This window comes from Physeter macrocephalus, chromosome 9, assembly GCF_002837175.3.
Source record: "Physeter macrocephalus isolate SW-GA chromosome 9, ASM283717v5, whole genome shotgun sequence".
In the NCBI taxonomy this organism is placed as follows: domain Eukaryota; kingdom Metazoa; phylum Chordata; class Mammalia; order Artiodactyla; family Physeteridae; genus Physeter; species Physeter macrocephalus.
Window position 1 is genome coordinate 68,467,087 of NC_041222.1, and position 15,851 is coordinate 68,482,937.

The 15,851-nt window shown below is 45.3% G+C and overlaps 1 protein-coding gene across 4 annotated transcripts in view; it reads right to left on the reverse strand.

The window, feature by feature from the left end:
• MOB3B (MOB kinase activator 3B) overlaps positions 1–15,851 on the reverse strand; it is a 213,633-nt gene that overhangs the window by 21,937 nt on the left and 175,845 nt on the right. For 3 of the 4 annotated variants that reach the window (XM_055087230.1, XM_055087231.1, XM_024132914.2), the window contains exon 3: positions 11,990–12,578. In XM_055087230.1, coding sequence (XP_054943205.1) covers positions 12,274–12,578 — 305 coding nt within the window. In that variant the 3' untranslated portion in view covers positions 11,990–12,273. Of the gene's footprint in view, positions 1–11,989; positions 12,579–15,851 lie in introns of those variants that run through there. The other variant, XM_055087232.1, reaches the window with a different exon arrangement.

A 15,851-nucleotide genomic window follows, 5' to 3' on the forward strand; every position in this document is an offset into this window, starting at 1 on the left:
CTGCTGCACAGCAAAGAGTAACAGATATATATATATATATATATATATATATATTCCCTGTTTTTTAGATTTCCTTCCCATTTAGGTCACCACAGAGCATTGAGTAGAGTTCCCTGTGCTGTACAGTAGGTTCTCATTGGTTATCTATTTTATACATAGTAGTATGCCCACAAATTCTTTTCTTTTTTAAATAAATAAATTAATTTATTTATTTCTTGGCTGCATTGAGTCTTCGTTGCTGCACACAAGCTTTCTCTAGTTGTGGCAAGCAGGGGATACTCTTTGTTGCGGTGCGTGGGCTTCTTATTGCGGTGGCTTCTTGTGTTGCAGAGCATGCGCTCTAGGCGCGCAGGCTCAGTAGTTGTGGCTCGCAGGCTCTAGAGCGCAGGCTCAGTAGTTGTGGCGCACAGGCTTAGTTGCTCCGCGGCATGTGGAATCTTCTTGGACCAGGGCTGGAACCCATGTTCCTTGCATTGGCAGGCGGATTCTTAACCACTGCGTCACCAGGGAAGTCCCACAAATTCTTAGATATTCCTCTTTTCAAGAGAGAGGAAACTTAATTTTCTCCCCCTTTCAGTGTGGGCTGGACTTAGTGACTCACTTCTGATGAATGGCAAGTGGTGGAAGGGTGGTTTGTCACTTCTGACACTAAGCCTTAGAGATTCTGTAGCTTCCATCGTGGTTGCCCTCTTTGGGGTCAGGGAGCTCTGGGAGCAGCTGGCAGGGACCTAACGTGGTGAATAGTGAAGGGACATCATCTCTGAGGGAGAGGAGGCTTGCAGGACGAGCAGGACTTAGGAGATGTGGAGGCCGAGGGACTGGCATGTACTTATAGCCTGGAGGTGAAGGGACATGGCTCTTTCAGGGAACTCTAGGAAGCTCCCTTTTGAAGTCATCTGCATCTCTCTCTTCATCCAGATCTACCTGTATGCATTTATTCTAAATTACTGGTCCAGTTACACTCAGATTCACAACACAGTACGAATCTATTAGCACTAACCTCATGGAACTCATACTGATTAGTACCGTGTTCTAGTATGACATTATGGCCTAACTAGCCTTGTTGGTGGCTTGGATAGCTAACCTTTATGCACAAAATTATCTCATGGTAAGAGGTGTCCTGAAGCCCACACAGTGACTACACAAGTCCTTAGGATAAGGACTGCCTATAACCTTATCCTCATGCTTTTATTGTGGTAAGACTGGTGAGTGGTGAGAGAAGATATATTGTTATATTTCAGTAAGTAAAACCTTCCTGCATTCAAATCCCAAGCTAATACTCATTTGACAAAGAATCTACTCTTGTCTGCCGGGAAATTTGAACTAGTCTAGACCACACATAGCAGACAAAATTTGGCAGGCTTATATATGGGCATCAAGCCATACTGACTGTTCACACGTTTATTCAAATGCTCACAAAGATAAATTAATTCCTGCTGTGACTGACATTCTGCAGCAATTTCCAAAAATGCAGACACAGTAAAGTGTAATTACAATTTGTAATTGATTTGTAATTTACGAGCATTCCTGAGGCGCTGAGCAGCCCCTGAGAAGGAGATTCTGACATGAGACCTAGGGAGAAACACTGAACATACAGTTTTGAGTTTTATCTGTTCTTTATCTGTAAACTGGGAGAGAAGTGGTCTAGCAAAGAGAAGCAGCCCATAATCGATGCTTAAAGAGCTAAATGGCAATGCCTCATTGAGGCAGCAGGGGCACAATTCTGAACACATCTGGCAGCCATTGGTGGGACAGGGTATTAACAGAGTATTGTAGGAGGTAACACTTGAGGCTGGAACCTCTTAGTCAGTGGTGTCCGACAGAACACTCCATGATGATGGAGAGGCTCACTATCCAATACAATACCCACTAGACATACGTGGCTTTTGAGCACTTGAAATGTGACTAGTAAGATTAAGAAACTAATTTTAGTTTTTATTTAATTTTAATTAATTTAAATGTAAATAGCCACAGGTGACCAGTGACTACTGTATTGGACACTGCAGCTCTAATTAATGCGGTTTCATGGATTCTTTAAAACCATGAGCTTCTTGAAGAATGGAGATGTATCTTACACTGGCGCTCAGCACATGTCTGACATATAGGAGGTTTTCAATAAATGCTTATTAACAGACCCTCAGTAGCTAAAAGAGGGCTGCCTTTATAATACGGAACATAGATTGTTTAAGACTGTTTAGTCAGTATTTCCCAAAGGGTATTTCAAAGCCTTAGACCCACAAAATGCTCTGGAAAGAAAGAACTCCCTGATCAAATATATCTGTGTGTTCTATATCTTGCTTGGGGGATTCGGATGCATGACGGTACTAAAGAAACTGGAATAGCTTTATTAACTCACTGTTTCCCCTAGTCATTTGACCATGGAACCCCTTTTTCACATAATACCTTTGACATCCCCTAGAACTAGTAGATTCCGGGAAAAATACTTTGGAGGATGCTGAAATAATGACAGGGTAAGAGGAAGACATGAATTCCTTGAAAAGTAGGGACCCCGATTTCTAGCACATGGTCAGCAGATAATAAATATTTATTGAATGGTCTAGAAATGTCTCACTTCCAATCAAAATCAGAAGCAGTCTACAAACCATTCCCACTCAGCAAAGGTAAAGAAAGAAGGCAGAGTGTGGCTGGCAAATCTAGGTATTCTCAGGCTGCCGTATTGGGTACCTGCCGAACTAGAAGATAATCTGACATATATGAATTAGGGGCATGTAATAGCAAATTGGAACAGAAATAATAAGAGTTATTGAAATATACTAATATTTTAAGATCCTGTACTTTAAAAATTTAAACCAAGCAGCTAAACACTGAGAATTCGTTGTGATTAGAATATCAAACCCCATACAAAGGAATGACCAATCGAGAGATACAGGTGGTGTAAACGAGCATGAAGCATGGGTCCCTGGGGATAGGAAAAGTCAATGGTCCTCTCTGAGAAGAAAAATGATAAAACAAGAACCTGACTGAGACCAGGACAGAAACATTTTCCTTAGTCACTTCCGGTCTTTAGTTTTGCTAGTGCCTTAGTAAGAAGGGATCGGAATTAACTCTAGACCCACACCATAGTTTCAGCTAAAAATTATTTGTAGTTATTGTACATACACTTACGCTTAAGTTTAATAAATTATATATAGGGCTTCCCTGGTGGCGCAGTGGTTAAGAATCCGCCTGCCAATGCAGGGGACACGGGTTCGAGCTCTGGTCCGGAAGATCCCACATGCCGCGGAGCAACTAAGCCTGTGTGCCATGACTACTGACCCTGAGCTCTACAGCCTGTGAGCCACAACTACTGAGCCCACGTGCCGCAACTACTGAAGCCTGCGTGCCTACAGCCCGCGCTCCGCAACAAGAGAAGCCACCACAATGAGAATCCCGGGCACTGCAACGAAGAGTAGCCCCTGCTCGCTGCAACTAGAGAAAGCCTGCGCGCAGCAACGAAGACCCAATGCAGTCAAAAATAAATAAATAAATATTAAAAAAAAAAAAAAACAACACTGTATATAGGCCATTCTATGGTATGGGTTAATCTCTTTTCAATAAATCCTTCCTATTCTCTTTTGAAACTTGAAGTTAGAAAAAAACAAGAATCTCTTCAGATCTAGCTAGGTAAAGGAATCTAGATGGGAGAAATGCCAACCAAAACCGTCAGTCAAGATCATGGTACCCTCTGCAGTGAGGTGCCCAGACAAAGCCTGTCCCTGAAGTGCTGGATGCGTTCCATGTGAGTGATCCACAGACTTCGTCATGTGCTTTAGATCTGCCCACTTAAAACAGAGGCTTCAAAATGAAGAAAGTGTACCTATTATAAAGATAACATCACTTCAGTGTTTACAAAGATGCTGAACTCCCCACTCCAGGAGCAATCACCCCATATCCAGGGAAAGCTTAATTGTTCAGCCCATGTGATTGTGCACATCTGCCTCCAACCACATTCACAAAAGGGGTGCATCAACGCTAGCCTGTTCCTCGGAGCATCTCTGTCACCTGCAGACCACCTTGCTCCTCTAAGCATCTCTGTCACCACAGCTCTGAGAAGGAGGAGGAGAGGGCACGGCCAGAGACAGGGAAGAGCTCACTCAAAACCCTTGGTCCTGGGCACACAGGCCACGTGTCATGTTTAGCTTTGGTCTGTGTTGGTAAGTCCTTTTAAAGCATAAGGTTTGATTTTTCTGATTATTATAAAAGTGATGCATGTTTGTTACAGAAAACTTGAAAAGTCCAAGTAGACACATATACAAAAGTATCACCCAAGAGGGAACTACTCTTGACTCTTTTTGCCATATTTCCTTTCTCATCTATGATTAGATGATTCTAGTAGACATACTAATAGACAGACATATGATTAGAGTGATTTTCCAATACGGTTTTGAATCTTGTTTTTATTACTTAATATTATGTGTTGTGATTTTCCCATGGGCATCGTATTCAACTCTAATTGATTATATTTTAGGCCCTGAAAAAAAGCAGACCACATCTCACCCCTGACCCAGTTAAAAAACAAAACAAAACCCAAAACGAAAAACCAAAAACCAACCACCTCCCATCGTACAAACCAGAAGCAAAAGCTCACTGGACATCAGCAAAAGATGAATAAGTAGAACTCACAAAGACATGCAGCTGATTTTGCTCCATTCCTGCTAACGCAGCACAATGCAGTTCATTGAAAATAATCCCACATTCCTTTGCTATTTTTCAAATTGACACTTTAAAATATGTCTGCCAAAGCTCCTAAAATGGTCTCTGGCAGGCTCTCCTATTCAGCTCTGGGCGTTTCGGTTGCCCTGAACAACCACCCCCAGCTGATGCCATGCTGGAGACAGACAGACACACACACACACACACACACACACACACCACCTAATTTGACAAAGTCCCACGAATGCAAACTCAACTCCAGCAACCCTCTGTGCCAGGTATACCCACTCGGCTGGCATGGTAGGCTTTAATTCATGAAGGCCTCACTAAGCAAAAAGGAAAGTCACCTTGGACCAAAGACAATAAGGCTGTTGACACACCATGTCAAAGATCATAGTCTCAGTAAGTCAAGCTGGGGGGACTCTTGATATGATCTCATTCATATATGGAAGACTGAGGTCCAGAGATATTAAATGCCTTGCTCAGCATCAGACAACGAATGTGGTAACATAATAGTGGAAGCATCCTTGTAAAGGCCAAACTGCCAGGCTTCAGACTCACAGGCTGAAGCTCTTTCTTCTTCAGTGCCTGTGTCCATGTTGGAACCATTTGGCTGAAAGTGAAAGAACCCGCCTGACAAGAAGCAGCCCAGAGGCCTTTGCACAGATGGTGTTTCAAAAGAAAAGATCCTTTCAAAAGCTCCACAATGGCTCTTCATTGCTGGCTATTTGGGGGAGCAGCTCTGGCTCATGTGACAGGCTCTGCTTCTTTTCACAGTCCTGACCTGATCTGGCCAATCCTGGCTACTGCACTCACCCAAGCGTCTCCAAGGGAAGCGTGGGCATGACCTGGCCACCTCATACGGGAACGCAAGGTCGTCATATGCCTGGGCTTAGATGGGCTGTGCTGGGTCTTTATGAGACAAGGCTTTCCAAGTCTTTGGTCTGCAAACTGTTGTTCTTCCATCTGGCCCTAAAGTACCCATTTTTGAAGCAGTGGTTTTGGTGCGTGAACCTCAATCATTAGCCAGCAGGCACTGCCTACAAACTGGGGGAGGAGGGGAAGCTTGGGCATGATAAGATGGCAGTAAAGAGAATAACGAGGGAGGTTGAGAAATTGCCCACCACACCTGTCTGAAGTAAAGGTAATAAGTGTGGGGAACAGAGGAAACAATTTACGTGAAGAATGTAAGGGAACACCTGGAACTCAAGAAACGGAGCTATCGTTTATTTCTTGAAAATGTGTGCATGCCAGCCACATGGTAAAAACTCAGTGATGGGGTGTCATACAGGGAAGTGGGAGGGTTGAGGAGTGAAGATGAATGAGGCTGAGTTACTTTTCTTTCCGTGAAGCCCTCCCGTATGAGGAGTCTCACTTCCTTCCCATCTCCCTCTCCAAGGCTTCTTTCTTCCTCACCCCATGCAGCAGTGGTGAGTGTACGGCTGGGGCCAGGGCGGAGGCATGGAGGGGAAACTCAAAATCCAGAAACACATCACAGAGCTGAACAGTGTTGTCCCCGCTTTGTTCCACAGATCACAATCTCCATAAGATGTCAATGAGTGATGACAAAAGAAAAAAGATTTCAGCAGCCAAATGCAGCTAAATGGGGGGCAGGGGGTGCTACACAAAACCGAACCAGTTTCTTCACTGGATGACTTCGCAAGGCCTTTGATCTATGATCGTCCATCGTGAGTCTTCAGGGGTGGAGATGATGTAGCGTTTCGAAAACTCATTTGATCAGGAAAAGAAAAACTGTTTTCACTGATTATTACTCGGGACTGACATTTTGAGGAATACTCTTGGCTGGTGCTAATCCTTAGATTTTTCTTCTTTGCTTTCCTTCCCACCTCACTGAGCTGACCGCCCCCCCATCCTAGAGAAGAAGAAGGGATGATGTGCTAACAATAGTAATTTTCAAATTTGAGAGTAATTGTCCTCTAGAGTCGTGCCCCTCAGAGAGTGGTCTGAGAACCAGCAACATTGACATCACCTGGGAGCAAAATGAACTACGCTGCCATCAGGGGTACTGAATCAGAATCTGCAGTTTGGCGAGATGCCAAAGTGATTCATATGCACACTGAAGTTTGAGATGCAGACCGAGGGTGCTTGGTACTAGGCACTAACCTCAATAATTCCGATTTGGTGTATCCAGGGTGAGGCCCAGGTATGCACATTTTAAAATACCACTTCCAGGACATTCTGATGCTGCTGGTTTGTGGACCCCTAATGAGAAACACTGACTTAATTAGAAAGCTCCTATGGCCCAAGTGCCCTGCTGTAAGGTAACCGAACAGCCCTGTGCTAACATTTGGTTTTATGGCAGCAGCTCTACAAGTGGGTGATGGTATAATCACTTTCATTGTTAGAAATAAGGAAATGGATCCCTGGAGAGAGAAGGTGAAACTGCTGGACCAAGGTCACCCAGGGGTCAGCAGGTGCCTTAGGGTGAACAAGGACTCTCCTGTCTTTCCTCCCCTGCCTCGCCAACCTCTCTCCTCCTCCTCCCTCATCTGCTCTTAATTTGCCAGCTTCTGTATCGCTAACAGCCCTCTGAATCTGCTTTTGTTTTTAGTGAAAGGCTAACAAAATACTGCTGCTCTCTGTGCTTGCTAATGATAATCCTGATTAGCTCCATTCTGTCAGCTGACTCCCAGGCTGCCCAGGGCCAACAGCAGCCTGCTTATTCAATCAGGGCCTGGTCCATTTGCTAATTATCATTTGGGCTCATTTTCTCCAACTGTGAACTTGCTCGAGTTCAAGTCATCTTCAGCTGTTGCATTTACATGAAAAATAGATCATTTGTCACGTCCGTGTCTGTCAATGCTCCAGCCTCCCCCTCGCTGTTGGAGACCAAATGAAATCATGTATTTCTCTGGGTTCCCAGGCCGCTGCTGACCAGCAGGTCCCAACGGGAGCCATGAGGCAAACCCTGTGGACAGATGGACGTGCTGGCCTTCCTCACTGGGCTGCCAGGGTGACCTCTTCCCAGCTTCAGAATTCCAAGCTGTATTCCCCCTCAGAGGCCTGAGAGAGTGACCAACTGTCCCCGTTTGCCAGGGACAGAGTTTTCCCAAGACATGGGATTCTTTTGTGCTAAATCTGGGAGGATTGGTCACTGTACACCTGGCCCACCAGGACACACAGACAGTGTGAGAGCATTCGACATCCTCCTAGGTGATATAGTTGGAATATGGATCAGGGAACTGACGGAGCTGGCGTCCCAGCTTTCTCTGTCAGGCCTGAGGCTGAGGATGCACCCCTTTACTGCTCTGCATCTTATTTTGCTTTTAATCTCTACTGCTAACCTGATAGCATGAAGCTTTATTTCCAACAGTGGATAAGTGGAGGTCTGCAGGCATGTTCTGAGATGAGGGTGGCACCAAAGAAGGAATGACTAGTGTGTAATCCCTTTGAAAGGGGATCATCCTCAAAGTACTCTTCTGGATTCAAAAACACACTAAGCATTTATTAGGTACTTGGCAACACAGGCAATACAAGCATATGTCCTGTTTACTCCCAGCCCTCAAAGAGTTGACAATCCTGTGGGAGACACTAATACAAATACAATGAACTATATCTGCTACAAGGCTACCTAGGGGATCCCCAAGATGGCAAAAGGCCATGGGAGCTGGGGAAGGGAGAATTAGGGTACCTCTGCTTACTATATGACAGCCACTGTACATTCGTTATCTCATTTAACAGCCAACATTTCTTAAGCACCTATCGGGTGACTAACCCATTTAGTTTTTACAATTCTATTATTATACCTATTCTACAAATGAGCAAAATGAGGCTTTGAAAAACCTTGCTCGAAATTGCAAGTTAGTGAATGAAGGGTCCAGGGTTTGAACCCAGAGAGTCTGAGCCTTGTGTTGAGCACTGTCTGAGACTGAATCTCCTACCCTTGCGGGGTGCTGTACCCTCAACACAACCAGTGTGTTGGGCACTCAGCCAACATCAGACAAAAGTAACAGGGCCGGCTGAGGAGCATGGCTGTGTGTGGCGGGAACATGGCGGAGGGAAACATGAGGTGGGGCTTCTGCATCCTATACTGTGGAATCCCGAGGCATGACATCGGGAATGTCTCACTGGAGGTGTGGCGACTCTGGAGCTGCTGACGTTCAAAAGGAAACTGGCCTGACAAGTGCTGCCCTTCTGGCCCCTAGTTGCATTAGATTCTAAAGAAGGTACTAGAACAGGAAACCAAATGCCTGACTTCATCATCCTTCAAGGACCAAAGATGAGTGACAGTCATTATTTTATATTTTTTTAGACTGCATCTGTCAATTCTCAAAAGCTTATCTTTCTTATACAATTAGAACATCTGAGCAACTTGCCTTGCATATATAGGGTACTTGATATATGCAAATCAAATACATATGTATTGATTTGATATAATATGACTGATTTTAAAACTACAGCATTGTAATAGTAGACTTAGAAGTTAGGTATTCCAGCACTTTCCATATTGAAAGTGCTCGTTTCAGTAATAACAATCCACAAGTGCAATATTCTTAGTGGACATTGAACTGTGCTAAGATAATGACTGTCTTCAGAAACATTCTCAATATCTTTTTCTGTTACTTTATAGGTTTTGATTTGTGTAAAATGAATACATAATTTCAGACGGTTAAGCATTAAAAGCACTTGTTATTAATATGTACAAGCATTGAAATTAATCTCCCTGTAATTAAAATTAACAAAACATAAAGGTAGGCTGTTTCAAGCAAAATTTGAAGAACTATAAGCTTCTGGGAAAAAAAATGATATCCCTTCTTGCTCACACATACTGTTAATCATTCCTGGTTAATCCAATCATAGTTGGTTCCCCATCCCCCGAAATAGGCTCTTATCTATTGATAGAATAACTGGGTTGTTCCAGCCCTTTCTGTGACTCAGACTTCAAGTCAGTTCCTGGCACTGCCAGGTGTTAGAATCCCTGGGGCCCTTCTTCAGTTGTAGAAAGTACAGTTGACCCTTGAACAACGTGGGGGTAAGGGGCCCCAACCCTCCATGCCATTGACAATCCGAGTATAATTTATAGTTGGGCCCTCCATGACTGAGTTTCCTCCGTATCTATGGGTCTGCATCCACAGATTCAACCAACCTTGGATGGTGCAGTAATGCAGTACATAGCGTATAAGTGGACCTGTGCAGTTCAAACCCATGTTGTTCAAGGGTCCGCTGTAACTGAGAGTGCTCTGATGGCAAAGGAAGGCGTTATCTACTTGTTAACTTACACTCGGCTTTGTTCTACAATGGCCTTCATGCTTCCGAACGTAGAGAAGAAATTAACATTCAGCTCTCTCCATCACATGTTTCTGCTCCTTTAACTCAGAGAAACCCAAACTTGAGTGCTGAGGAGAGCCTCTTCCTTCCAGTGGACCTTTAGGGAAGGTGTTTCCCCTCCACCTGAACATGTCATCTGAAAGCAACTGAACAAAACTCCCCAGAAAGAGACCCATGTTCTCCTGGAGATCAGAGTGCTTACTCCACCCTCTTCATTCACCTGCCCCTATCCACTCTGTCCTTAACATTTTCTGAAATTAGCTTTATCAACTCCTTTCAGGCCTGTAACTCCCTTTTGCTGTTTGCACAACCTTTTCTGTTTACCCACAACAGACTTTATACAAGACAGATGAGAAAAACCTCACCATGATTATGTTTTAGTTTCTTTCCACACTACTCGTCCAACTGAATTCAGAGACAACTTAGTTCTTGCCAAGAGCTTTCTAGAAAGTGGTTGTGAAAGAAAATGAAGAAAATAAATGCTTTAGCCAATGATGTATCTCACTTGTACCCAGCGAGTCTTGCTTTGTTCCACAACTCTTGAGTGACACACAGAAAAAAATGGTTTTTTTGCCGTGTATTCTCAAAGCGTAATTATAGATTTCAAGTTGAGAAACTCTAAAGGTGATATATAAAATTCCCCAACATCTTCTTTGCCAGATACAGGCACTCTACTGTATTAAACATGTCTTTTGGTTTTTGTGTTTTGATTCTTGAATATCTGGGGCCTTGATGAAAAGGGAGGGATTGCTCTTTCCAGGGCTACCCAATTTCTAGAGATAGTAGACAACTCATCCTTGAGCTGTTTACTCACCAATCAACACAAACCAACCAATCCAGAGCCCACTTTCCCAACCACCTCCGCTATGGCCTCTTAGGGCTAAAATCCCTTTGGCCTAATCACCATAGCACCAGGTGACCAGCTAGGGGCAGCCCCCCCTGCCCCAGAACCTGCTGAAATTACTCAAATTAGTCCGTGTTTAGCCTTCTTACCCTGCCTCGCCCATTCCTTCCCAGGGAAACCACAAGAAAGGCTCCTGCCCGTATTTTCCCTGACCAGTCTGCATCCTTCCCCATGTGGTCCTCATGCCGTGGTATACCCCCTTCTCTTGGGATCTGTGAGTAAAACAAACTATCTTTTCTTTCTTTTTTTTTTTTTTTGTGGTATGCGGGCCTCCCTCTGTTGTGGCCTCTCCCGTTGCGGAGCATAGGCTCCGGACGCGCAGGCTCAGCGGCCATGGCTCACGGGCCCAGCCGCTCCGCGGCATGTGGGATCCTCCCAGACCGGGGCGCGAACCCGGTTCCGCTACAACGGCAGGCGGACGCGCAACCGCTGCGCCACCAGGGAAGCCCCAAAACTATCTTTTCAATGGCAGTCATCTCTCTTTTTTTTTTTTTAATTAGTTTTTATTGGAGTAGAGCTGCTTTGGCAGTCATCTCTTGATGTGTTGGCCTCACCATACATAAATAATTTAGAAAACCTATATTTTAAAAACGTGTACATCAAGAGAAAGGAAGACAGGCTAGCAAAAGACAGGTCTGGCCCCTGTGCTCAGGCCATTGTTCAAATGGAGTTGGATGAAATTAAGTTGCTCTGTCAGTTATATTTAGCAAAACTGCCACTTTTAACTGTTTTAGGAAAAAAGCATGATTTTACAATAAAGCACTGATTATACTGGATAAGACGGTACTAGATAGAGTTGCTAGGGATAGCTGTGATGAGGGTACCATAGTATGATATATGTCACAAAAGATGTAGGGTTTTTGGGGGCCCTTGCTTCCAAAGCACAGTTTGAGTCCTACTGTAAAGATAGCCTATAAAGAAAATGAAAGGACTGCCCGCTCACTTAAACAATAATAGTAAAGTTTTTTTAACCAAGTGTTCTGGATTCTCATATATTCCATTAAAACTGCATTGCAGGAGATTCAGTATGAAAAGCAAAGTCCCAATGATACTGTATTCTCATCTTGGGCTCACCTCTCTCTATATCTCTGGAGTAAAAGCTACTCAAAAATAGTTTAACTTGACTTTGTGTATCTAGCAGGTGCCACCCAGTAGGTGCTGAATATTTATTCACTGACTGAAGAAACGTTTCTTTCCTTCTTTGGAAAACAGTGTAAGAGATGACATAGAGCTCAAAGATGCCCATTTAAGGGGTTAAGTGAATAGGTGACTGGTTTTGGAGCTGAGAATTAAAGCTACTTCCTCTGGCCCAAACCATGACAATCCCAGGGAGAAATGTAAGACCTCTGTTTGATGGCCGCGCACATCTTGGCATCTCCTGCCCTTTAGCTGACCTCTAACTCCTGCCCAATTCTGCAATCCTCTGGTTAGGAGCTGGCCATCAGTTTGCACGGGCGAGGCAGTGTTCTGTGACAAGTGGCTGAGCTCCTGGGGTGACCTGGGTGCCGCCACTGCACAGTGACACTTACCAAGGGCTCCAGCTCCTTGCGGTCTATGAGGTTCATCTCAGTGACGAAGTAATAGAAGTGTTTGTAGCAGGTGTTGACGTGGGCCTCCGCGCCCATCACAATGACCCGGTCGAAGTGGTGGATGTAGACGTGGACGAAGACCCGGAAGAGGCGACACAGGATCTTCTTGCAGATCTGCAGGAAATTCTTTGGGAAGGGAACACCTAGAGAAAGGGAAAAAGGGAACAAAACCATGATGGGGAAGCTCTGGCAGGCCCTGAGCACACAAGTGAGGCTGGAGAACAGTCCTGGACCTGGGCTTCTGGGCCAGCCTGCAGATGCCTGGCTCTGTGTGGGCAGCTGCATTGGACATTGTCCGAAAAAGTGGCTAAAATGGTGTTAAATTCAAACACCGACAACCACGAAAAGACCAAAAATATGAACAAGGAGGGCCAGGTTTATTTCTTTGGTTATATCTTTTTTGGTGCAGATAAACGCACAGAAACATTTATTTTTAGATAGAAACAGGCACTCTCCCTTCTCGCTTTTCTACTTTTCCCACTTTTTAGAGCCCAAGAAAGTTCCTTTTCCTCTTATCTCTAATATAAGAAAACTGGTAGAAGGAGGGCAATGATCCAGGGAGACTGGCACTCCTTGACACAGAGTAATAGGGAGCGGTGAGGACCACAGCAAATTAGAAAGCCCTTTCTCACCAAAGGAAGCAGCCACTGCACAACTCAGTCAGTGGTGACCAGATGGCGACAGAGGCCCAGGGCTGTGAGATCTGGTTTTGCAAGATGATTCAGAAATCTGGGGTTCTATATGAACCATCTGGAGTTCTATTTTTAAAATGATAGCAATTAACCTGACATTTAAAAAAGAAGAAGGGCTTCCCTGGTGGTGCAGTGGTTGAGAATCCACCTGCCGATGCAGGGGACACGGGTTCATGCCCCGGTCTGGGAAGATCCCACATGCCTCGGAGCGGCTGGGCCCGTGAGCCATGGCCGCTGAGCCTGCGCATCCGGAGCCTGTGCTCCGCGATGGGAGAGGCCACAACAGTGAGAGGCCCGCGTACCGCAGAAAAAAAGAAAAGAAAAAAAAGAAAAACTACCGCAGGTCAAAACAAAACATCTTCCTAGTATAACTCGGCCTGCAGACTACCAGTCTGCAAATTCTGATCCAAACTTTTTCTGAGCTACACTGTTTCTGAGGTGAGCAAATGCAACAAAACTTCATGGAAGCTTCGCATTATACTTATTGTCACCTCATCTCCTTGAGGGAAGGTAAGAGTTGGGGGTTGTTTTTCATAACACAGACTGGGAGAGGGGGCAGAGGAATCACCCAGATTTCCTGTCTGATGACCACTACTCCCAGCTTGGTCAGAGCAACAAATAGCAGAATCCCAAGCCCACTTCCTTTCCACCTCTCAGACACTGCTTAAACTTTTGGTATTTACACTGTTCTTAACTAGTGACGTCATGGATTCCAAAGTTAAATAGCCTTTGAATTCCTATTCCGCTCCTTTTCCAGCCGTAGGACCACAGACAAGTTATTTAACCTCTCTGAGCTTCAGTTTCTCCATATGTAGGATGCAGGTAAAATTGCCAATTGTCAGGAGGATTAGAAGTGACACCCCTGTGACTTTTGTTTTTTTGTCTATTAAGGAGTCAAAACAAGGCCTTTTTTGCATGGCCAGGAGTGTCAGCATGACTAAAACCCTCCTACAACCTCCAGGACAGAGTAAGCACTTGCTAAAGTGAATGACACCTCCCCGCCCCGCTCTCTGCTTTGTAGATCTGGAACATCTAGCTGTTGTTATAAGGCAAGTAATTACCCTTATCAGGAAAAGGCAGACATGACCACCAGCCTTTCAGCAGAATTGCAGAGCTGCGCTCAGGGCATGTCCCTAGTCCCCAGCAAGCCTGGAGTTTTGCTGTCCGTGCCGCCACAGGGTCCCAGTGGCAGCTGTCTGCTGAGAGACACTCTGTAACGGGATCACCTGGGACACCGAGGGCAGGATGAGCGACGGAACACAGCTGGCAGCTGGCAGAGGCAGGAATCTGCCTCCCCAGGGTCCGGCACTGATATTGGCTTTTCTTCCAAAACAAAGTGGCAACATATCAAATGAACCCAGGGAGAGACTTGGGCACAGCTTGGCAGCTGACTGTCTGGGCAACAGATGCTGGGGTTTGGGGGTGGGGTGATGTAAAGCTGGCCAAAGGTGGAGGGCAGCTCCCCACCCAGAGCGGATAGGTGGTTTTCTCTGCTGAAGTGGGGGCCAGTGAAAACCACTGCTGCCAGGCTGGGAGAAGGTCTAGAGGCATCAAAGAAGCCTGAGATCCAGAGGTGATGGAATCCCCCATTCTCCATATTCAAGTGTTGATTATGTTTCCATCAGAAGGGGAGTCCTGGAACCACACGGACACGACAGCAGAGGTTGACGTGTTACTTTCGCAACCTGTCTGTGATGTAGGTTTTACTAGTCCTGTATCACAGATGAATTAACACCAAGCACAGATTAACTTGCTCCAGGCCACTTAGGTAAACAGTGGCAGGGCTGGGATTTGGACCAAGTCAGCCTGATTCTAAGATCTAACAGATCTGGTTATGTTTGGAGTGTGACTTTCTCTGCCAAGGATAAAAGCACAGCTTAATTGCTAAATGCAACGAGGCATCTAAATATTACTCTTTGGTGGCACAGAAATATAATTTTAAAAAAGGAAAGGGGTGAGGAGAGAAGGGTAAAAAAAGTCCACACCCTTGGGAGCCACAGATCCGAGGTACTGAGAGGTCAGCTAATACTCTGAGGCCCCAAGGAGAGATGTGTTTTCTCTGCTGGTGCCTTAGACCATGGACCTGGGACTAAGAGTAAAAGCCAACATTTAGTGAGCATGTAACAAGTCTACGTACTATTATTGTTTCCATCTCATAAATGAGGAAAGAAACAGACTCAGAAAATTAAGTAGCTTACCCGGGTCACGCAGCTGGCAAATAGTGGAGGGGTTGGGACCCAGGACTGTCTAACTCCAAAGCCCATGAGTACCCACTACCCTGAAATCTGGAGATGTTCCTCTGGGACTCTGCACACACTTCCAGCTCCCAAGCCCTTCCTTCCTGGGTGGCCTGAATCCCCCCAGGGGCGCTCACCTTTCACGTCACCAGCTGCTAGGGGACACAGGGATGGGGGGTTTCAGCTGTTCCAGTTCGTCTGCTTGACCTTTAAAGCCGGTGCCCACCCCCCACACACTGACTAAAGGTAAGGCAAGATCTAGGACACACCAAGGATGTTCATGGCACTTGTTGGGTCCCTCTAGAGTGTCCCCAATCTTCATACCCCCACACCCCCCAAGTCCCTACGTCTGACCAGCTTTGAGCTCTTGGCTCTGCCCTCCATTCCACACCTGGTCTCTGGACTTGCCTTTGGCCTTGAACTTGGTTTGCTCTTTTTTTTTTTTTTTTTTTTTTTAGCGGTACGCGGGCCTCTCACTGTTGTGGCC